A 25,537-nucleotide genomic window follows, 5' to 3' on the forward strand; every position below is an offset into this window, starting at 1 on the left:
GGAAGGAAATTGCATCCTGGTAAAAACCAGCATCCATTAAACAGAGAGCTCAAACAGTGCCTACCTCTGTCACTGAAGTCATCCACCAGGATGATCTCTGCGATGAGGTGGTCAGGTGTGCGGTGGGTGATGCTGTGCACTGTCCTCAGCAGAGTAGACCAGCCCTCATTGTGGAAGGGGATTATTATACTGGTGTTGGGCAGGTTCTCCAAATACAGCTTCTGTCTGCAACTAAGGAGGAAGGAGTGGAGAAGTGGTTAATATTCACAGTCTGTCAAGGAGACTGATACGGCACTATTAACACAGAGGTTAAGGACAAGACCGTAATGCAGTTAGAGGGATTTTCAGATCCGACACGAGAGTGGAGAGACTCGTCACCTGCTTCAAAACTGTCAAAACTACAGACACGATCCTGGAACCTTGAAGAAAAAACAGATTCTCACTGTGTCACCCTAAATCCCCCCCTCCCATAGTTTCTATACCAAATACAAAGCCATTCTTTTATATTCTAGTTGTTAATTGCAATTACAATTCAATTACAATTAACTACGTCATGTTCCGATGTATATCATATATCAATATTTCAGAAAGGCACTGAAATAAAACACATTCAGAAAGCTGCATGCTAATTGCGCTCGTGCAAGGATGAAACTGTCAGATAAAGTTCCAGTTCATGGCTCACCCCAGTCTTGTAATTTATCACCTGCAACAAACTCGACAAGCCAACCTAATTTATCTCTCACCTTTGAATTATTATTTTTGTAAAAGCCCTGCCTTAAGGTACTTTAACTATTGCACAGAAAAAAAAAGATTAAAAAAAGCAAAAAAAAAAAAAAAACAGCTTCAACATCTGTGCTTGACATACTCATTTGGTCTGGATACACGCCAGCTTCGGAATCAGACTGGGCTCTGCAGGATAATTTCACATTATGAAAAACAGCTGAGAAAAAAAGGGTCATGATTTGCATAGTAATTACCTGATGGTGTCAGATGAATTTGTACCAACAACACTTGTGGCACAAGTTTTTATTAACTACCGTGGAAAAAAAAAAAAAAAAAGCTAAGGAATTAAACTGCAGTCTATCTTTCACCCAAATAAGGATAGATAGGCATTCTTCCTACAATGTCATGACAAAACTGGGGCACTGGAATAATTTATAGAATAGACATCATAGTCTAGTATAGTAGAGACAGTGCCTGTGAGTTTTACTGTAAAGCAGGACATGAGACTTATTAGTCTATCACCAAGCAATTCAACAGACGCTCTGTAGATACACTATAATAACTCTCATATCTTGCTCCACAGGATATTCACTATGTTTATCAAAGGTACAATTTATTTCTTCTTCAGCATGCAACAGCATCCATATAATGGTAGACAGTGTAATTAGTAACACTGACAGGCACTGACACTGAGTGCATAATTCTAAAAACACTGACCCTTTTAAAATGTCCGTTGTTTAACTAACTCCGACAGAGTTAATTGATCTCTAACAGCTTATACGAGCTCAACAGGGACTAAATATATTCCATTTGAGATAGAAGCACACTATCACTGTTTATTTCACACTCAACATTTTGCACTGTGGCAAATGGTAAATGCATTATATGACTTATTTTTTTAAACTAAAATTTGGTAACCACATAACATATTGAACTACATGAGATTGATTGGGTGTAGTTTATGCTTCCAATGGGCAGTTCAGTCACTCTCAGCAGCTATGGGAACTACGTCTACACTCCTGTAAGAGATGCATTTGTGCCATGTTCCTGAGAACAGGGTGTCTGGGATTGGAGGAAGGGGACATTTTCCCCATAGATTGGTTGATTTTTTTAATGATTTCCCCCCATTTTCTTATCAATCTGGAAAGCTCAATTGCATTCACCAGCCACGCTCACGGCTGAAACATACGATGTTCATGCAGGAGAGCACAGATTCGCACTCACTGTAATGAAAAATGTGATATCAAGCCACTGCTTCTGTTTCACACTGTGGCTGAGCTTGCATAAACAGGAGTCAGAGGAAGACGCTTCATGCGTAGCGTTAGCATGCAGGCTGTGGGCATCTGAATAAGCAGCACTGGGGTCACTGGTGAGTGATAATGTGCGGTGACCCTAGCGTGGGTCATATGTGTGGCCACCAGAATCCCTACCTTTCTGGGTGATGCTACTGTCAATGACAGTATGCTCCATGCAGGCACAGTCTAAGAGTCCACCCACACATTGAAACAGTACCTTAAGAGGATGAACCACCCAGCAGCTTGAAGTGGCCTTCTCATGCAGTGACTCATACACTATGCAGAACAACTGAATGTACTTTGTTTCTTTGAATGACTCTAGTTACAGCCCACAAATACATTGTTCCTCCAGTCACACCAACATGGAGCAATTGTCTATAAAAACCCCTATGCCCCATTTTTACTGGTATTAATGTAAAGTACAAGAGTGCTCATAATTGAGACGTATAATTCAGTTACAGTCGTAGAAACAAACCCGGTACAGTGCATGAACCCCATAAAGTACCTACAATTACAATTTGTGTAATTGCGAGCACATTGACACCAGGGCTTAATACACTGCTGCGGGACAAAGCTGTTTAGCATGCATCGCCACAGAACCGGTGCACAAAGAGACAAGAGCAGGTCACAAAGGGCAAAGTCAATCACAGAGAAAACCTTTGTTTAACTTAAGACATTATTCAGTCAAGCTTAAATTAGTCTAAAGTTCAAAGGCTCCTCTGGCTGTTTCAAAATTATGAATATGCAATTATATACTGTATCAGAAGGCTGAGGGCACACTGATGCCTATTATGACCAAAAATCACATGCTTATTATTCCATTCTGATTATAAGGAGCAAAGCTCAATAGCCTTGATGCATGTTGTTCATGAAGCCACATTTAAACAGGCAAGAAAACTAGAGCGTTCAATAAACAAGAGTCATACTGAGGATGATTCAATCCCAGTCAATAAAAACAGAGAAGGCATCCAAAGTGTAATTCTGTATGTCGTTAATAGAAAAAAGCAACAAGCAGAGCACTAGATATCCTGGATGCAAAAATAATTTCTAGACCAGTAAATAAACTCTACTATTGGTCATATCATTAGCTATATATATATTGTTGGGAAACAGACAGTTTTGTGTATTCTGCGTTTGGGAAGTTTCCGCTGGGCCCCGGGGGGGAAGGGGGCGAGCCCCCCTGTTGTATTACAATTTCAATGTGAATGGAACCTGTTTGAATAGATAGGATGGGTTTGAATTTGAATGGTCCAATTGGAAGGAAGCACAGCCTCTTATCACCAATCAGAGGCAGCGCTCCAGTTCTGACATTATGCAAAATGTACCCACTCTAAACTGTATAAACCTAATCACCCACCAGTACTATTTTGAACTTTCTCTCTGAGATGTTCCCGTAGCCGGCTGCGTAATAAATCTTCCTGTTTTTACTACAAACTTCTGATCTGCTTCTTCCTGGGATAATGGTCATTTTACCTGTTTTTGGTAATATCTTGATTAACCTACAATATATTATATCAATATTATTGTCAGTGCATCTTTATTGCTATCCGCGGGCAAGTTTGTTAAGGTAATTTATTTTTCTTTTCTTTCACTTAAATTTGACATCTCCAATGCTACCCAAATTTGTCCATCTGGTGTTTTTTTGTACCTAATTTTCAGAGCAGTATATGCATTAAACAGGGGGCAGCACGGTGGTGCAGGGGGTAGCACTATTGCCTCACAGTAATAAGGTCCTGGGTTCAAAGGCCTGGCCCTTTCTGTGTATAGTTTGCATGTTCTCCCTGTGTCCATGTTGGTTTCCTCTGGGTTTCCTCCGACCTGCAGGCAGGCTAACTGGAGACTCTAAATTGCCCATAGGTATTATGACTGTGTGAGTGAATGGTAAGTGAATAGTGTGTGTGCCCTGCGATAGACTGGCAACCTGTCCAGGGTGTTTTCCTGCCTCTCACCCAATGCATGCTGGGATTACTGATAATGGATAGATGGATAATGGATGGATGGATATATGCATTAAACAGCACCCGGGGCTACAACGAATGCAAAGTTCTTCTGGAATTCCCTTTTTTGGACTACCAACAGAGTCTATGTCATTGCCTTTCATCAGATACATCCACCTACAAAGAGCATTTGCCAGACATTTACAGGGACATGTATTTACTAGGCAAGAGCAAATATTCACACATCAGATGAGAATTCGCAATGAGAGGGGGAATCAATGGACATAACCTCTCTCGACTTCTACACATCTCTATGGCCTCCTAGGATTTCTGGAAAAGAAGATTTCACTTTCCATTATACACGTGAAAATGACTGACAGCTGGGTCAGTCTCGGATTGTTAGGAAGAGACACACAAATGCCCAGTAAACCCAGGGCTCTGTACAAAAACCACAGCACACGATGCACATGTGATATTTTGTGGGTCAGACTGGAGGTCTGTATGAAACCATTATGAGCCTATCAATCTTCATGCAGCTGCAGGAACTACTTTCATTGTTTGGCCTCCTGGGAAAAAAACACAGCTTTTAAATGTGCCTACTGCAACACTCCTTTCCGTTTGACCCCCTCAAACAAGAGATCTGATTTTTGCTTTTGCTGATTTGTGATCTGGTCGATATGAACATAATGGTGCACAGCCATCAATTTTTACTCAATAGCTGCAGCTTGTGAGCATAATTTGCGAAGCAATTCATCATAGGTCTAATTTGCAACGTCCATACAATTCTCTTAATCACCCAGCAGCAGCAGAAGAACTACAAACCTGGGTGATAATAAGCACCTCTGGTTTTGGCCAAGCTCCATCCTCCGCAGTGCTGATTGATAGACAAGAGAGTTCTTTTAAGATATTCCTCCTGCACAAGGACCTCTTGTGCTCATATAATCCAGTTTTATACTTTGTGAGGTTTTATATCACTTCATAAATGGAATCTCATGGGTGACCAGTTATTAATGCCACAGAACACCTTTGACTTTCAGGGTCCTCCAGTCCTCCCATTGCCTGATGACAGCCATAGAAATATACAAAGGTAGAATGGCACCATCTTTGGATACAGGAGCACAAAATGAGCACGGAACAGCTGACTTACTTTGGATGCCTTATGTCCGGAAGAGACCGGTCCAAGGCGATGTTGTTGCTGACATAGATGTTGAAACCGTTCTCCTTGTATACAGAGTCATCACATTCATCCTCTGTCAGTGGGTATGGTTTCCCCTGTTCCCCTTTACCTAAAAGACAAACAGGACATATGTGTGTCTCCATGGCCACAGAGGGGGCAATGGTTTCCTCTTCTCTCCGTTATAATAAACAGGATGCCCACACGTATACTTGAAAACAAATTGATGTGGCATCCCACAATTCCCTTCAAACAGAAAGACAGTCTATCCCATCATCATTCATGATATTACACCAAAACATTATAATTTCATATGTGTATGTATAAATGCACTTCACGCAGGCTGTAATTTTCTGGAACTGAACAGAAAATTACATGCGCAACTACAAAGACAGACAACCACAGTCACTAAAAATGAAATGGAAATTAAGAAACTAATTAATATGCCCATAGTAAAGAAGGCCTTCAGTGTAGTATTTATTTGCTAATAGGTGCATGTACTGTAATGGTGTATGCAAGCCATAGTCACTCCACAACAACTATTTCCTGCATATTTAATATTTTGGCATCACAGTAAAGTGGGAACCAACTTCACAAGTGCACTAAAAAATGCCACTAAAAATGTATGGGTCAAATTAAAATTTAACCATTTAGAAGAAACTTAAGTTTTTATAGTTTTTTTTTATTATTTAAATTTGACTATAACTGAATTAAAAAACATGAAGGATTGACACCCCTAGCAGAGTTAAACTGGAGGACATTGCATGCTGGATTGTACTGTACTGATTCTCCTACAACTCCAAGGAGCACTTGACATCTTTAGTAATGACTAATACTAGAGCTCTTGAATTGTATATCTTCATGAAAGTTGTTGTTCGTACATATCAATTAGAAGTGCTGGAGATTGCCTGTATATCTCAATGAGATGTGCTAAAACCTTCTCTTATCTTTCTTTCTATGAAATTCTGTAGATCCCCTGTATGTGTCAGTGCAGTATCCTAGAGGTCTGCACACCAGTGGTCAGTTTAAGGTTAAGTGCGTGAGGAGATCATGCCAGTAATTGAGGTATGGGATGCTCTTCCGCATCACTGCCAATCCAGTCCAGCAGCTGAAAGGAAATCGCTGTCTCTTAAGTTGCCAAACACGCCCAAGTAACAGCCTTGCGAATCACTGTATTTGAAACTTCCACGTCTAAAGCAGACACTAGGTTTATTATTGCAGGCAACGCGACATTCATTTTCTCAACGGAAAACCAATTGAATAAACTGTTTAAAATGACTCTGCCGCCCCTTCTTGTCCTATTTATTACAAACAGTGTATCAGCTATTGAAAAAGCAATCCTATTAAAGAATCTTTCTTTCCTGTTTTTTTTTTCTTTCTTTTTTTAATGTGCCAAATGCTGCTCTCCCATTTGGAAATCTGCCTTATGTTTGTCAGAAATGTGTGTCACAGCTGTTATCCATAAAACCAGGCATCCCTTCATAAATGTCCCATTAATTTGCTTTGACAGTTTTTATTGTCTGAATCTCAAAGACATTCAGATGAAAACTGTGATGCTCATAGCTGATTTCTTTTATTCTCTGATCTCTGAAGAGTGGAACATCCCCCCCCCCAAAAAAAAAAAAAGGATGAAGAAATACAGCTAAATCCCCTCTTTTAAATGTTTATATGATAATAGAAACAGCATACTGATTTAGACATGATTTATATACTCAACATATTTTCTGCAGCCTGCAATTCTGTGAAGATGACACAAAGAGAGTGTATACATATTGCTACTGAAGGCAGTGCATAAAGCTGGTTATGTTTTTGATGAATCTATTACTTTAGGCCTTCACAATAATAAATAATGAGACATTTAAACTATAGGCATCGACTGAATAGCATTCTTCCCTTTTGATGCCTCTATTCAACATGTACAGTTACGTGTGCATATAATGTTCTCATAACAATGGTTTCTTCTCCTCACAGTTATCTCACCTTCATTGAACAGTACAATAAGCCAGGTTTATTCTGTCAGATTACTGACCCTGGCACCCCACCCACATGCACAAGGCTGTCACTAGTGACACTGTCACTGCTGGGTGGTGGTGGTGGGGGGGTATCTATTTATTAAAAAAGGGGGACCCAGAGCAATATTCTTTCAGGGGGCCCAATAATTACTAGCTACAGTGAGATGATTATTAAACAAAGATATTTTGTGGAGGCATCCACTTCTAAATGAATAAACATACTGTAAGTAAAAACATCTTACAATATTTAATTCCATAGCAAATTAAATTAATCACGATAGATTTATTGTAGACTTTTCACATCAGTTGCAAAAATTAAAACAAACAGGCTGTTGGAAGCATACACTATATATATATATATATATATATATATATATATATATATATATATATATATATATATATATATGTCTGAAATCCATCTTGCATCAGTGTCTTATATTGAAAATAAGAATAATTGAAAAAAAGTTGCACAGCAGATATTCTCCAAAGTGTCAGTACAGATGATGACTTTGACTTCATAAATAATTTTCATTATGTTTGCCACTGTGACTGTTATTATACAATATCCCAATACTTAATATCACTGAAACCTTCCCCTGGCACTTTCCACACAAAAATACTTTTATACAAAATAAAATGTGAATACACACACACACACACACACACAAACATATATATATATATATATATATATATATATATATATATATATAATATATATATATATATATATATATATACATATATATATTTATAAATGTCATGATAATCCAGTTTTTTCAAACATGATTCCTCGCAGGAAAAAAAAGAAAAAGAAAAATTATGTGTTCCTGACCCAATGCTTCCGCCAAAGAGAACATGTGGTCTGTAGAATAAAATGAAGTAACCGAAGACCTCTCAGGTATCCCGCTGAATCGGTGGTGTTCAGTTACAGGAATCATGATCTGCAACAGAATCGTGAGAATGCCAGGGTCGACTGGCCTGTCTGTCCCAACGGCAGATGCTACATTTGCCAGGGAGGGTGCCAATTGGCAGGGTATTTGCTACATCATCATACTGTGCAGTACCGAGTTGAAAGACATGAACACCAGTCAGTGCCCTCCCTGACAGAGGGTATTTCAGCAATGGGACTACCCTGCAGTTTACACTGGGAATTCCAAATCAGGGGATATACAAACAGATACAATGCAGTTACATACAGTATACTGCCAGCGAGAATTCCGGTGGACAGTGAATCCACAACATAGGAGATTTACACCACTTCAAGAGTAATAGACCTGTTGGCTTAAATTTAACATTTAATCTGTGGCCAGTATGATAAATATGCTTAAAGTAAAAAATGATACTCAATGAACATGAGGCATTTCATTCCAAAACCTTAGAAACTGTTGAAATCCTAGAAGAAAAAAAAACATCCAGCATGAATGTATAGAGATGCTTTCATTATTACACAGCAAATTCATTTGGTTTCCATGTTTCCTACAACTCATAATTGCATAAGAAAACATTTAAACACAAACTGGTTGAATGCAAATTGGTACTGTGCAGTGCTGTGTTGTGCTCCTGCAGGTACTGCTCAGCACCAAATTGAAAGTTTTTTCAAATGAAATCTGGACTCTGCACTACTCAAGAGATTATATGTCTAGGTGTGAAGGTTATTGCCAGTTTTACTTAGTGCTGGGTAAAACCATAATAAGCCAAATATTCAGTTCTTGTATTGACATTTATTAATAATAGTTGTATTCATAGTACTAATAGTGCTTATTTTATGGGAAAGGATACTACCTTGTGTAAAAGCTTTCAAGTGATAATGCAACCAGATGGTCTTTAGCGTTTGATACTGTTTTATATTACACCATTTCTCTGCATTATTAATTCATTTTGGTAAGTTAACAGAAAGTAGACACAAACATTTAATGGCTTATTTGCTCAATTATGAAATTAATTTTCAAAGCCATGCAGAGATGTAATACTTAGGTGCACTTTGTGTCCTATGCAGTGATTTAACCTCAAGGATTCACTTAATAAGTTTGTATAAGTAGTACAGCTAGAAGGCCTCCTATGTGCTGTTGCCAAGGCAACACGGAAAATGGAAAGAAGAAGGGCCAAGCTAAGATGGCATTGTATCTTCTCCTATTCTCTAATACTACGTGTATCAATTGGAACCAAATATGAACCAACCAAAGACTAATCAATTTTATGGCTGGCATGTCGAGGACTTCCCAAGACATTTTGTATTGGAGACTAACATCATTCACTAATAGCATTGGCCTTTAAAGATTAATAAATAACATTGAGAAAAATAAGTAAGCTGCAATGGAAACAGGCTATAATAAGGTACTGAAGCTTTGCTTTCATGAGCACTCCTATGTAGGCTCTGTGTAGCGAATACTATGGCCAAAACTATGGCTATGATTTTAAGAAAGATTCAGAGTAAAACATGCATTATTCACAAACCCTCACAAACCTTCATTCAAAATGTATCTGTAATATTCTCTTTAATACAACATATCAAATGTAAGGAAGCGGTAATTCTAGAAGTATATAACAGTACAGTTAGTAGCTGTAGTAGCTGTAGCTGTACCATACTGTCCACAAGTTATTGCAGACAAAAGTTGAGCCCCGCTCACAGACTCAGAGTCGTGTGTGTCCACCTGAATTTTCTCTATTTCACCTTTCAACCTCATCCTCTTGCTCATTTATGCGTGGTACTGTGTCAGATTCTTGCCTGGCTTTTTCAGTAACCGTGACAGTGAGTAATTTCTCTTGCTCACCAACTCGAAGCTCATCTCTCCTGATGCTCTCATTGTCATGCCAATCTCTCCTTCTGAGACCATCTGTCCACGTGTAGATGTGTCCTTCATTCAGACCTAATTGAAATCCCTGAGAGAGAGAGACAGCACAAGAGAGAGAGAGAAGAGAGAAGCAAATACATCATTATCACCTTCTTCCGGACCCTCAAGTTTCAGAATGTGCTCTTAGAGATTTGCCACATGGCATTCCCATTCTGACTGCCTCAAGCATGAAAATCTGTTCATGACCTCCTGTGGACTCAAATTATATTTTACACAGAGCACCAGAAGAATGGCAAGTGTCTTTCCCCATTCTGTGAAGGATCACCACAACTATTCTACCCACAGGACATGAACAAGGAAATAAAAAAGGAAACATCAAAGCAAAATCTTTTCACAGGCTGATGGGCTGTGAAATTTGCAGTCAACTGATTAGTGGTTAAAGTTGAAAGCCTAAATTAATGCACGGACATCACAGTCCTGGAGTACACACTTGCACCTACTTTTTTCTGATGACGTCTTTCCCTTGGAATACCATACTGACGTCACCTAAGACGCAGCTGCTCATGAAAGCTGTCTTGGTCACTGAAATTCCTGCCAAATGCAGCCTATTACCCGTCTTTTGAAATCACTGGGGCCTTGACTTGCAGCCATGCAAGCTATAATTACAGGCAACCAGACCCGTTCATAATTTATTATACAGAACCCTACAAGTTGTTTTGCGTGATTAATAGTGAGCCACCCATGTGTGCTAGCCTCTGCTCATACTCGTTGCTCCTCATTATAATGGTTTTTCCACCTTTATGACCCTTTACTGTACATTACCTTGCAACCACAAAGAACAAAAGCAAAATATTCAAGATATTCAATTCAATAGAATGGCAGTTTTTTCATCTTGTTATAAGAGATTGTTTAAATCATATGCATTCATACTGAAAACCAAAAAGGTTCATGAGACCAGTCACGGTCATTATATAAAACTATCAGAGTGAAGAAGGGTTGCATTATCTTGGTACTAGCAGCCATCTATAGAGAGAATCCATTGCAAAAGTAGTTATTTTAAGATACAAGGAGTACCGGCAAATATAAGCAAAGCAATGTAACTCAGTATCACTCAGAAATTTATATTCAGAAGAAAACCTTATCACTAATATGTGACAAGAGACCAGATCAACACATAAGATCTCCTATCAGTCATACAGTTCACCTTAAATCCTATTGTTAGCAATAGGGAGGTGGACAGTAAAAACTGCATCTCATTAAGTGAGGTCATTCAATTATATATTCACACAACTTCCTAAACAAAAGTATCTCTCTATGAGAACGTTGGAGTGTAATGTGATGAAATGGGTATGGCAATAACCATTGAAATAATCTCGTAAATAACAACTTAACTATTTAATGTGAGATTATGAATTGTTTTTAAGTAGAAATGGAAGATTTTTTTATAGATTAAAATGTCCTTAGAAGCATACAGTTAGCTAGTGGCTAGCAGGACATGCACGTATTCTTAATGAATGCCTTGATCTAGAAGTATGAGATGCTAGCCTTGTGAGACAATAGAAGCTGTCTTCCAGCGCAGCGGAACGCAAAGCTGAGCGCGATGGAGGTTTGGACTGAGAGGAGCGGGGATGTGACGGGTTTGAATGGCGGGGCGTGAAATGGCGCAGGGAACGAGGCGGAGCCCGGACAGCGGCGAGTGAAACGATGCGCTCCTGACAGAGGTACGAGAGCGTCAGGGATGAGGGAGATTTGGGCGCTCGTGTAATGGATGAGGAACGAATGGGGGACCGCACGCCGGCACGTTAAACCGTATCGTCAGGTCCGAGGGGCTTTCCCCTCAGGAACGTTCACCGCGTCCCAAACTGCACCCCGATACGCCCTCATTGCTGTAATAGGGCTCTGGAACAGGGGGCACGCCGCAAGACATTTTGCAGCACTCTCCGGTGGACACGGGACACCGGGAAAAATAATTGCCAGGTCAAGAGCGTTTCGCACCCCTCTAGGTGCCTTCGCTGCCTGCACCATTAAATCCAAAACTGTGGGCCTCGGGGCCCACCGTCCCCGAAACCGGGACTTAATCATCCGTGCGGGATATCTGAGGTGACATCAAACGAGAGAGAGAGAGAGAGAGAGAGAGAGAGAGATCTGCATCAGTGGAGCCTCAGGCCCTGTTCCCTTAAAAGAGTGTAATGTATGTTTTGCCATGTGTCTCCAGTATATGTTAGTGTGTGTGTTAAAATGTTTATTTAGACATATTACAGCTACCCTTAACGTATTTATTGGCTTATGCAAATCTGAGCTCAAAATGGAAAAGCAATGATTAACATTCAAAGCATTTTTATTAATCCAAAAAGGCGATTGGGGAAGGGGGTGGGGGGTATAGTGACCGTGGACCAGAGGTTTTGGGGGGGAGATTTCGATCACAGCCCAAAAGTGCCCCGCAACCCAGAATAGGACTGGGCCATCAGGCATATGCCAGATTTACCAGACGGTTAGTCCGCCTTGCTAACAGTATTCCCAGTTCAGAAATGTTCTTTCATTATGATCACAAATAAAGTGTACATTAATATGCATACGTTTTGTCCTTCAGATACCTTCTGCATTTCCTTCTTGTAACAGCAACTATCTTATGAATTTAAAACGTATTTTAAAAAATGTAAAATTAGCTGGCAATGAAAACATTAGTTCATTAATCAGACCCTTTAAAATCTTAATAGGCACAGCCCTATTATAAATGCATTCAACGTAACAGCAAGGCAGATTTACATTAATAGCCTGTTCCATTAAATATATGTTCACAATAGCACACTGAGAACAAGAAAGCCTCATTATTTTTTATACTGATGGAAAGTAAAACATCTGAAACATAAAACAAAGAAAACAGTAGACCACAACCTAACCGCTATGTAACCTTGGGCTGAGGGAGGCTGGATATCGGGCCGCTTAAGGAGTGACCTTTTGTCAGTAGGCTTGTACATGGCGGTTGCCGACTCGCCGTGGCAATGTACTCTTCTGGGCTTGCGAACAAAGTGTTAAAAGCTCTGAGAGGTATGTTTTCATGATCAAATGGAATTTATACACGTGTTACACTCCCACTTCAGCCTGGCGGTGTGTAGAAAGGCTCCCTCCAAACGTGCCTCCTTTCTGCTGGTTCCAGGAAACGTGTTCCCTGTGGGTGCAGAGGCTTTTCAGACCCAGCTAGAATGAAACAAAAGCAAATTGACCAAAGACATGTTTTGATTTGGATTTCCCAAATTTGGAGTTCACTGTTGCTGGAGGTGACCTACACTATCTATCCACTCGACTATGAAAGATGTGGAAATGCGATTGGAAGGATCTTTAGATTTTTATTAAGTTCACTTACTTCCTTTTCATATTTCCTGTTTTCACGTTGAAGCTAGGAACACTATATTCATATTCATATTAAGGCCTTATTTATTATTACTAAATCATGAACATGTATGAATGCTGTTTATATGAATTTATTGGGTTGCTGGTTCTGTTATCCATATTTATTATTTTGGAATAGCTTTCCAAAGCGCTCTCCTATGTTCTAAATAAATTGTTCTGGATGCTCTGTGTTAATGCTATAAAGATCAGCTAGTTCATGTTTTGCAGTGCCTGCATTCATGCACAAGGAATAAGGTCCCTTCTTATGACCGACACAGCATATTTTTATGTTTCTGGGAAGTGTTAATTAAGGATTATAAGGCGACCTTAATATAACCCGTGTATTCAGTAGGACAAATTAAGCTCAATAAAATCTACTGACTCCCTGGTCACATTATACTGGTAATATACAGTTACATGAAGAAGCCGTTTGCTTGAGAGTCAATATTTGTGCCAGAGGAGCCTGACGCAGAGAATTTTAAAAAAAAAATCTGTTTCGCTTAACAGCCATGTGTGATACTATTAGTGAAGGATGTACTATAGCCAAACCCACTCCGGTGGAGCTCACATCGCCTAAGTCCTTCTGTATCTCTGCCAACCATCCTTCTGCCGGAGGAGGAACCCCAAATTCACAAGAACATTTCGTTTTCCCTGCGGAGATATTTGTTTATCAGCGTGTGGCAGGGCATTGGCTGTGTCCCTCTCCTGTCAGAGCATTTAAGAGCTTCAGTGTTTGCGTGAAGTTTTGATTTCCTCCCAGCAAGCTTGGCTCGGATGCATGATATAACCAAAGTATGACTCTCAGGGAACGGTTAAAAATATGAAATTTACCATACCCAAAACACATTATAATAAAACTATACCTTCATTTCTCTCAGAAGATTTTGTTTTGTGCTCATTTCAATAAGACTATGTATATCACGTAGACTATGTGTTGTATATGCCCGTTTTTTTGTGGTAACTTTGAAAAAATCCATATTATTATACTTATATAACCACTTTAAGTTGCAGATATATGCAGACATTGTATATTAAGTGCAATACAAATAGCTTTGAAAATAAAGAAAACTGTGGTGTCCTGCTACCTTGAAATCTTTTCTGAAGAGATTTAGAAACAAGGCAGTTGAATATGAAAGGCCTACTTTGATATGTTGCTGTAAAACTGCTTCATCTTATTTTCTTTATATAAAACATATTGTATATGCAGTTATATGTCTTTTTTTAGGGATTTATGTTCATTGCCAATATTGTATTATGAATACAGGCACTGCTTGAACACACAGGAAGATTTAAATTATTTTAAAAAATATGGGGCTACTGTGATCTTACAAAACCAGTAGGCTACTATGGCAAAAGTCAGTTCTCTATGGAGTTGGCAAAATATGGGGCTGGCTCCAAAATCCTGATTTCTACAAGCAATGGGAGCAGGTGGTCGGCATCTGTGCGTGGAGTGCGTAGTGTTGCTGTGAGCCGCAGCAGTGTCACACGCTCACATGCTGCTGAGGCTGATTTTAACATGGACCTCCAGCTACGATAAAACACCACGCACTCAAGCACAGTTTCACCTCCTGCAAGAGCTTAAACACCTGGTGAAATTACTCTGAGTGCAGGAGCCAAGAACTGCGATTATCGCACTCGCTCAGCTTGTCTCCTAATATTTAATACCGTCACACGGTGTCTGTAATTTCATTCACTCACGGGCTTTCAAGCTTCATTTTGCTTCCCAATCCAATTTAGTCCCCAAGGAGACAGTTACTGAGGATCACTCACACGAAAAAAGAAATTCAAACGCCATTCCTTAATCAGCCTGGTGACACACAAGCCCGGTAGTTTCAAATGGTTGTCAAGCCATTTAGCACTCATCCTGCTTTGGTGAATTCAAAGAAACCCCAGACAGAGAACTCAACATATTATTTCTGTCCATACCTATTTCTTTTAGATAAATCACGGTAAAAAGCTAACTGTGCATGGCAGCAAAGAACAGTTCACTAATGCTTTGATTAACTGAAGAGTTAATTTCAATCAGCTTTTTTTCTCAATTGTTTTCAAAAGCAGCTCACACTTTGATGAGATGATCAGAAAAATGAAACATGGAAATACTGCACAAATCCCCCAAATCAAGGAGACTCTTTAAACACATGCCTTAGAACAATAAATAAACATGCACTGTAGTCCAATTTTATTTCAATATTTTTTTTCTGCCAAATTTGAGGCTATGACACATGCAACAATGTAATAATATGTAAACATCACAAAGCTATGGATTGTACAAAATACTTGGCTGGTAATTCACACAATGGCAGATTACATAATGAGACATATTACATAATGAAGAGTTATGAATGCCTCCCTTGTCTGGGTTTGTTGTAGGATGTATTTGTATTGTATCCAACTAACAAAACTGCCAATTCATACTGAGACTGTCTATTTATGTGAATAACAGCATGGTGCCATTTTACTGACTTTTTATTTATTATTTCAATGAGGAATTCTGCAGCTATGAATAATGAATATAAACCCTCACAGAATGTACAGTCATTGAACTAAAGTGCAAATACACAAAAATACCAGCAGAAATGTTCATAAACCAGAACAGCAAATACCACCCAGCCAAAATGGAGAAGACATTGTTGCATGTGTGTATTCCTTCCCTACAGAATCGTGCAGCAGGCCATCTTTCCATCTTACATCATCGCATTGTCTGTGAGAGAGGGGCTCAGCACGGTGACAGTCACATTACTGCGCTCTGACAGAAGGACTGATCTGATCTGACGCTCCATCCCATACATTCACCACCTGTCATGGGAAAGCTGGGTAACACTGCCTGACCCGAAGACAGAGATCAGACCGTACTGAAACACAGCCTCGTGCACCATTTCTATTCAGAACTGATTGCTCAGAGAAAATCAAATACAAATTTAAACAAATACATAAATAAATTTACCTTTACACACAGCCATCTACTCTGATGAAGTCTCCACAGGTTTCCTGGCAATTCTCATTCAACATGCAGGCCATGTGTATGTTTTCTTCAATAGCAACAGAAAGTTCCTTTTTAAGTTTGCAGATGACCTCTCGCACAATGCACCGCCCTGAATTCGGAACTCTCCAGACGGGAGCCGCGTCTCGGCTGCGCTTTGCTCCCGTGTGTTGGCACAGGGGACCCGTGAAGGTTATTAAACTCTGATCAAAGGTTCCATTCAGGAGACATTTAGTCCCCGAGGTGCGGTGAAAGCGCGCGCTCTCCCTCTTTGCTTCCCGCCCCTGGGGCGCCCCACTTCGCAGACCGTGTCTGAAAGCCGTCGCCCCGCCATGTGGCAGATCAAAGCGCAGCTGGAGGATAGGCCTGAAATACAGTCGGAGCAGGAGTGATCTGCTCAGTAGCACAGCTATTTTCCTCAGCATCACAGTGATCCGTGTGATACAGTACATATCGAGGACACTGTATTGAGCTAATGGCTAATAGCTCAATACAGTGTTGCAGGTCATGGTCAGTGCCACTGCTACAGCACTGTAGGCTACTCCAGATCACGTGTATGTGCCCAGTACAACAGGAACCTGCTGCAGCTGCATGCTCAATATCAAGTGCTCATTCTTATGAGCTATACATCACTTCTGAAGTTTTGAACAGTTAAGACTCCATCAAACTTTTCATCAAATTACAGGATCACTGTTCCAGTGTCATTCAGCATTGCTCAAAAATGGACGTTAAATGTCTCTCCGTATTCAGTTCCTCTGTGATTTCCCTGTGGTTATATCCAGTGAGTCAAAGTGCCAGCTGTGTCAAATAAACAGGTTTACTGAATCACTGCTGGCTGTTTAGACCACCGCTTTGTTCACATTAACATAGAAATGATGTATGAAATGCATGCCAGCGCTGTCAATGTCCTATCTTTACACATGAATGAGTCGATGACAATTTAAATTAGTTTCCAATTAGCGCGCGGCTCTGTAGCTCTCACCCTCTCCGAGTTCCTATTTAGAGTTCAGTTCACACAGGGTTGCCGTCTCTCGCTCTTTGAATGCGAGAGGCACGCTTTCGGGCTCTGTCTCATGCTCTCACACCACCCAAACCCTGCCCCTGAACAATCTTGGTCGAAACCCAGTCCGTGACCTCAATCGCTCCCCACCGCCCGCAAATGGAATAAATTTCACACCAGCCAGTTCACCAAACTTGCAAACTCTGGTTTTAGAGTGAAATGAAACACACTTCTCCCCAGCACCAAAAGTAGCTTTCAGGCCTAAAAGCAACCTGTTCGTCTGGCTGAATTCTATACTTCTGTCTGTCGGCAAGTGATCAGTACCCCCAGCATTGTCCGTGATAAGCCAGTGTGCACAAGCCTGGTAACTCTAGGAAGGACACTGTCCCTGTTTATGTCCCACCTGAGCCCCTGAACATTACTGAATAATAGGAGCACATCTGACTGTTTTCTCCCTGTGGCTGGAAAAGGACCAAAGCAATGAAAGGTCATTATAGCATCCCCGCAGCACCAGACAGTGACTGTCCTTCACTGTCTGCAGTTCCACAGACGCTTGTATGTACATTGTGCTGTGTAGATGAGGTTATCTGGAGAGCCAGAGGAACTAATTTACCACATGAATCATGTGTAGGTACACCTTATCATCGCCTGGCAGACTCACCACCACCTCTGATAATTAGTGCAGACTGCCAATGTCGTACGTTTTTATATTTCAGTACATTAAAATCAGCTTAATAATAGCCTGGGGACCAAAATAATATTTCTCTAATGCCACTCTGCACTTGCAGGTATTAGACATGATGATTGGATGGTCTGCTCAAATTGAGTCTAATCTATGAAAATATGAATTTCAGGATCTTAGCAACCACATTATGAAAGATAATGAGGCATAGATTTTGGGTGTTCATGGACTCATCCCATTATGCCTATTAACATATTTCTATAAGCAGTGGGAGATGTATGTGCAGGAAAGGGAAAAGTACTTTGACAGGCCAGGTCCAGACCAAAACCTTGATGCCCTGGAATTCCTGTCACATTTAACACAGTTCAGCTCTGCTTTACCAAGCTTGCATTCACACAAGAGTTTCCCCTATCCCCTTCTCCACCTTAGCACTTTACCCAGAAAAGGAGAAGGAGAACAGGACAGAAGATGCATGCTGCTGCTCTTAGTGCCCAATAATCTTTGATAATAATCAACATGGATTCAGTCAATATACTGTATGCCCTTAACGTTGACCTAACTGGATTAAGAGCTAATTAAGGGGCAATATTTTTTTTTCTTCTTCACAAAGACAATTTGGTAACTCAGTGCTTGCCAATATGAAATCCATACCAGGGTTGTTTGTAATGTATCCTCCTGTCTAAATTTGGTAATCAGAAAACAGGCACACTGCACAACGTTTCTCAAAAAGGTGAGAACAATTATTTTAACTTAATATTTAGAATTTGTCTTGTATTTTTATTGCTAAATCTTTGCCAAGCAGGCAGATTAGGGTCATTACAAAATGCTGATACTGTCAGTTTTTTTGATTCAAATGCATGTATAATAAATCAATTTTTGCTAACAGAGTAGTTATATTCGAAGGTCAACTGAACAAACCTTCCAAATAAATTTTTATTTATTTATTACAGCATTACTTTGTTTAAGGAATCTTTTAGTTTCCACAGCAATTTCCAGTAACCTTAATTTACACCTCGCATGTTCAAAAACACAAATTGCTCAATCATTCAATCATGCAGAGACCATCCTTGATCAAGACCATGTGTAGACACCTAATCACGCACACACACACACAGGGCGCCAGTCAATCCAAGGTGGTTTTTGAGATAGTAATGCCTCTGAGGAAGACAGTGCATTCATATGTAACAGAACTGGAAAAAGAAAGAGCAAGGGACCCACATAATCTCTTGTATGAAATATGGGCCGAGACAGTTCAGTGTGTGGTAGATCACAGAGTGACAGGGACAGTAGGTGTGCTATGTTTGCCACCTAATCTCAGCAGATCCACCATGTTAACAGCTCCGATCTTCAGGACTGGGAACGGGCGGGTCATCCCACATCTACCCTCAGCGCTCCCGTTGTGGCGCTGCCACTCACTCGCTCCGGCACCCTTTAATGGTCATCTTTCATTTCAGAATCGAATGAGAGCCTCCATTTTGAAGGCCTAGGGCACAGGGCTCCTCCCCTGGACACGACAAAGAACACAGGGGTTGCCAAGGACACCATCTAACTGAGGGGCATCCAGATCATCTAACCAATGTCAGTCTTGCCACTACTGGCCATACCGTGAGCCAGCTGACATAGAAACAAATATGTTCACCATGACCTAACAAGCCATTTCCTGTCCTTGAAACATGTAATGAAAAATAATGTATTCAACCTTCATATCATATGATATGCGAGACCCCTTTATTCCTGGATCCTTCTGGTGTTCACCTTTGCCGAGATAAATAAAATCAATCAATAAATAAAGAAATAAATAAATAAAGCTTTTCTCTGCAAAGTTGATTTTAAGACTAGCGGCACTTTTTTTTCTCATAGGATAATGTTTTATGTACATGGGCTCTGAACAGCCATGGGCTGGTAATTTAAATCCCATTTCACATTACTGCTTTAAACTAGGGACATAATATTACATTTGCCATCCCTAGTGAGTTAAATGTATAATTTTAACAACATTCAATAACCCAAAACCCATCAGACAAACAATACAGAAAATAATAGACTATTATTTGCTGTACGGGTACAAAACTGTAATTAGCAAAACAAGCCATTCCATTATACATGCCATTCTGAATGCGCCATTTGATTACAGTTTTGGTCAGGCATTCATAAACACTTTATGACATAATTTTCTACGGACTCAGTGATGTTTCGCACACAATAACATCCATTTCTTAAAGGCACAAAGAGAAATCAAGGACAAATACAGCCAATACATCATGGTGGCATGTTTATTGTTTGGTTGTTTGTGCGCTGTCTGCTATTTCTGCCATAATGAATGTTTACTGTAGTTCTGCTTTAATGAATGCCTCTGGCTACTGATGTTGCTAATGCAGCAATGGGAAAAGGAACCAGGCCAGTTTGTTCATCCGAAGCGGAGGTGTCAAATCTTATCCGAAAAGGGCTGATGTGGGTGCAGGCTTTTATTTTTCCCTGAACTAAAACACCTGATTCTACTTATCAAGGTCTTGATTGAAGACCATCATTAGTTTACGAGGTGAATCAGTTGCAGCAGTCCTGGGCTATAACAAAGACCTTCACCCACATCTGTCCTTTCTGGATAAGATTCCACACTGATCTATAGAATGCTCAATATGCAGGACAATAAGATCTAATGGTATTTGAATGAACATCTATTCCAGCTTTCAGTTACAGCAAACATCATTACAGCAAACATGTCCTTTTGTACCTCATTTCTCCATTGGATATTTGATAGCCATATTACAGAGAAAAGTACCATTCTGCCAGAATATCATTCAGATTTATGTAACCTTTTAGTCAAAGTTATTTTTAATTTATCCTATCAGATTCAGAGGCAAAATATGAAAAAAAGTTCAGAACAGAGAACTAAAGCATGGTGAGAGTTTGGAGTAGGCCTAATAGTTACAGTGGGTAAGGAATCAGTATAATTCATGTCTATGTGAAATACTGCGTGAAATTTTACTGCGTGAAATTTGTCAGCGTCCCTGATATACCCGGTGACATTAACTTTGTAAGTGAGGCAATCCAGTGGTAATGTTAGGGTAATGTTGTCCTCTTAATGTCTCAGCAAGGAAAGCAGATCTAGCTGGTACCTAATATGGTGCAACTGCATTAGGAGACTAGTTTCAAACGTACCATAAATGTACTAGCTGGATTTTAGAGCACTTTGTGCATGTATTGACTCAACTATACAGCACTTACAAAATGCATTTTCTGCTCAGCTGTACATGGGAGGTTAACAAAGAAAGCTGTGTGAATGGTATAAGGTTAATAAGGTTAATAGGAATATATCAATGCCCACTGAGATTAACATATGAATGTCAGCTCTAAATGTTAGGGCATCACCCTTCAGATCTGCAAAGGCCAAAATCACACCCTGTAATATTATACCTGTGACCCCCCGTTGGCTTCTTTAATTACTCAGCCTCACAAAACGTGCCCCCCACGCATGAGTCCATTATGATTAATGGCACAATGGCCTTCCTGTAACAGAAACACTTCCTCAGCACTTTCAAAGCATCAAGGTGATAATATCTTTCTAACTAACTAGGTTAAAACGAGAGAGCCTTTCAAGTTATAATGACAATAGGGGCTAAAATGCACATAATCAATCAGGGTTCATTTAACATCCTAAGTCCCGGCAATACATTATTTTGTCCCCTGTAGGGGACATGAGTATCAGGTGTTTATTTCAAAAGCCATATATTCTACTATGCTGGAACCTACACTACAAGGGACATTCAACAAAATAAAATAAAAATAAAAAAATTGAAAATTTAACTACCGAAATACTTTTTTTTTTTTTTTCCCTGTCTTACCTCAGGAGGATAAGCCTTAACTTTATTCTGTATAGTGCAAATTCAGCATGCAGTATTTTCTGTGAAGACCTACCATAGCAGGCTGTCACAGTACTCTGCACCGGAGCAATTAATCACATTAATATGGATTACAAATCAGTGCAGACGTGATCGCCATCAACCGCTTTTTTTGAAGGGAAGTGAGACCCTGAGTAAAATGACATTCAGAGCAATTAAGTCTCATGAATTTCTCCCAGGGAATTTTGACTCAGAAATGACCTGCCAAAATAAAAACGCAAGGTTACATGCTGGTTTCACAGAATACTTTTAAACGTAAAAATTTCATTTTACAATGTGTCAGAAATGAGTTTGGCCTTATGTGCTCTGACATAAGTGACACTATTAGACCGACTGGAGGCACTGATGCATGACATCAATTATAATATTCCTGCTTCATCATTAAGACCCATCTCAGATAAGGACAGGTTTGAAAGCGGGACCATTTCTTTGAAGTGAACTGTGGCGGTCACAGTTTAACCTTCATTAAAACACCCTCTACCGTGGACAACAGGGTGCCCACGTTTACAATTCAAATCTCCCTTTCTCTCTGCACACTTCTCGCAAACAACGTTAATTATATTCCATTCTGACAATCGATGTGCTTGGCATTTATCTAAGCTTATTACATTATAATTACGACCAAAAGGCAAACAAGGAGAATGGCTACACAAGGATTTTTCTTTTTAATTACTCACATTAATGATTACAGCCAGTTTTGCTCGCAAACAAAATATAATCAATCTGAGCAGCAGCTGAATCAGGAGCACTCGTTTGCTCTTCCCTGGTGCTATCGCTAGCTCTGGAGAATGCTTTTTATCCCTCTTAATTTCAGAGTAAAATCAGCTCCATGTCCCCATGGTTTTGACTCAGCGAAATTCATGATATATTCTTGAATATGAAGAAATGAACAATTAAAAGACTGGGGTTGTGGGTGATAATTCAGAAGAAAAATATATAAATACAAGTAACAGGCTATTTAATGGCTTGTGGCTCAGACCTAGCAAGAGTGAAAACACAGTAAGTGAGGCAGAGAGCTGAACTAGTCGAGACTTCAGCAGCGACTGCAGAAAGGGCTGCCACCCATGTGAATTAGAGCCTCTGTGTCATTACTCTGTACCTCCCTGACAGGCTACTGTAATACACAGGAAGTGATATGATGATATCATCATCTATATCTGCTAGCTTGCTCCATTTCTAAGAAACTCACTGAAAATCAGCTCACTGTTTTATTTTGTTGTATTCTTTTTTAAATTTTTTTTAAATGAGGACTGTTGAGGATGTTGTTTGCTTACTGTTATCAAACAGTAAATGCAGAAAGAGAGTTCCTCCGATTCAACTCAAAGTAAAAGAGCCCCCAGAATATCACTCAGCAGACCAATGAAGAAAGTGGGCCATTTTATGCTCAGGAGTCTCTTAAAAATCAACTAATTTCAGATCCAAATTAATACTGAGGGCAGCTGCTGCACTTAAGCATGCTCCAGACTCTGCTGTGCGGTGATACTGACACATTGTGAGAAGCACACACTGCATTTATTACTCTTACTCTGAGTTCTGCTCTGTTAGAGGAGATGCGTTTTAAAGTACACGGGTGTAGGCCCAGGGGAGTCCTGATGTCTGGAAACATTAAGAATAACAACAGACCTCACGTCACTGAGCATCGCACAACGCACACCACAGTCGCCTGAGAAACAGAAGCGGACATTTTAATATAGGTCATTTTGTTAAAAAAATATTTTCTGTGGTATAAAGAAGAATTCTGCAAATTGCTGCGACTGTCACCGTCGCATGTAGCGCCCGTCAGTCGCCCCGTTTGTAATCGTACCGCAAAACCGTTTGTCTCCCCGCTCTTTATTGTAACTACATTGTGGAGACTCTGTGTGGTTGCAATAGGAACCCTGTATTACTGTGAAATGAACAGAACAACAGAGATGGACCCCAACTGAGGCAGTGTTATATAACATATGAAACAGCAAAGTTTCCAACCACGTCTGCTTCATCCCAAAGGCAATACCAAACAACCACCACAACTATTGTTATACCAAAATACAAATCAGCCCCATGGTAGATCAATCAGAAACATCATCACACGGACAATAAAATTAACCATTTCTTCTTTCAAGTTTATCTCCAATTATTCTTGTATCAGACAAACAGAGAGGCCTGTCTCAATTAAGCATCTTGGTCGAGAGCACTGACAAGATGTAGTTTTCTCATAAGCAAGTCCTTCTGGTGGTACATATTTGATGGCAGTTTGTGTCACATATCAAGAATCGCAAACACGAGGCTGAAGAGCAGTTGGTGGTGATGTGTGAGCGGCTAATCACACCAATCGCACCATGCACAGAAGGCCGGCTAGCAGACGACTGCGATCAATTCGCCTCGCTTTCTTTTTTTCCCTAATACAGGAATATTTGCCAAGACAGCACGGCCAAAAAATTAATCCCACCATCCTTTTCCAAATATCGCAATACGTCAGAGGTAAAGAGTTCATCAGTTTAGAGTGCTCCCCCTCTCTCAGTGTTCCTCTCAAACAGATGTACTGCCATTCCTGTTCCCAGGGGGATAACGTCCCTCTCAAATCACCAAAAAATACCAGAAATGATTAGTCCAGCATGTCAAAAAAAAAATCCATATCAATGTATTAACAGTCACGCTTGTGTGTTATCAGGCCCACAAGAGTTACATTAAAAACATTTAAAGATAGAAGGTACAGAAGAAAGTTCACACATTTGTACAGGAAACTGCATAAGCATGGGTTTATGAGCTTATCTTCACACAAAGATTTGGAGCAATACTACTATATGTGCATCATTATATTACAGGTATTGCAACATTTGAAAAGCCTTAGTGCTCCAAAAATACCTGAAAATATGGTTTACTTTAGACTTGAATGATTGTTTACGGAGGCATCTGATAGGTAAGGGGAAAGGTGTATTGATCTGGTGCTTCTTTTTTTTTTTACCCCATAGACCAAAGACGCTCTAGCTTGGTTACTACTGGTAACGGCTAAGGCAACCTGGAGAAGGCTACACAGAAATTGATGTGTATGTCGGAGAATTCAAGGGATGAAGCCGACAGAAGCAGAGAACTCCGGTACGCCACATGGAAGATAAACACTTTATCGATTCATGCCACTGGCTTCGCCAATGCAGACATTTTCAAAGGAGGGCACCAGATTGGTCAAATGTCGGCAGGGGAACAGCCCCACGCAGGTTTTTCAGCCTTGAGTGGACAATTCCAGGTGTTATTTGTGGCCAGCAGAAGTGGGCAGTCTCTGTGTTTTTCAGGATTTAGTAAACCAGCGACACAAAGTAAAAATGAAAAGGGCAGCACTCAGAAGGAAGCATTGTCTAGCCAAGAGAATGCTCAGTCCAGGAGTGTTATAGCAAACAAGCCAACTGTCCACAGAATACATAATTGGGCAGAAAAGAAACAACTTTTTAAAAAATGAAACTGAGAAATGAATATGGAAATGCTTGCATTTGGGTCCCTTGAAAAAAGATACAGTATGAAAACACTGCATGGACTTAAACAGGTGAATAATGACCTGTCATTCACACAGACATTGATGTGCACATCACCAAAGATGATCATGTTACAGCAGGATGGCTTACTGTGTCTTGACAATCTTATAGCAATAATGAAAAATCATCTGTAAACTTGTT

General features: G+C 40.0%; 1 protein-coding gene across 1 annotated transcript in view; it reads right to left on the reverse strand.

Moving 5' to 3' along the window:
• Nucleotides 1-25,537, reverse strand: part of galntl6 (polypeptide N-acetylgalactosaminyltransferase like 6) — a 114,942-nt gene that overhangs the window by 77,015 nt on the left and 12,390 nt on the right. Inside the window, exons 3-5 of the mRNA XM_064335109.1 lie at nucleotides 9,919-10,027; nucleotides 5,103-5,241; nucleotides 65-231 (exon numbers count right to left, since the gene is read on the reverse strand). Coding sequence (XP_064191179.1) covers nucleotides 65-231; nucleotides 5,103-5,241; nucleotides 9,919-10,027 — 415 coding nt within the window. The remainder of the gene's footprint in view (nucleotides 1-64; nucleotides 232-5,102; nucleotides 5,242-9,918; nucleotides 10,028-25,537) is intronic.

The sequence above is a fragment of the Anguilla rostrata genome, chromosome 5 (genome assembly GCF_018555375.3).
Source record: "Anguilla rostrata isolate EN2019 chromosome 5, ASM1855537v3, whole genome shotgun sequence".
NCBI lineage: Eukaryota > Metazoa > Chordata > Actinopteri > Anguilliformes > Anguillidae > Anguilla > Anguilla rostrata.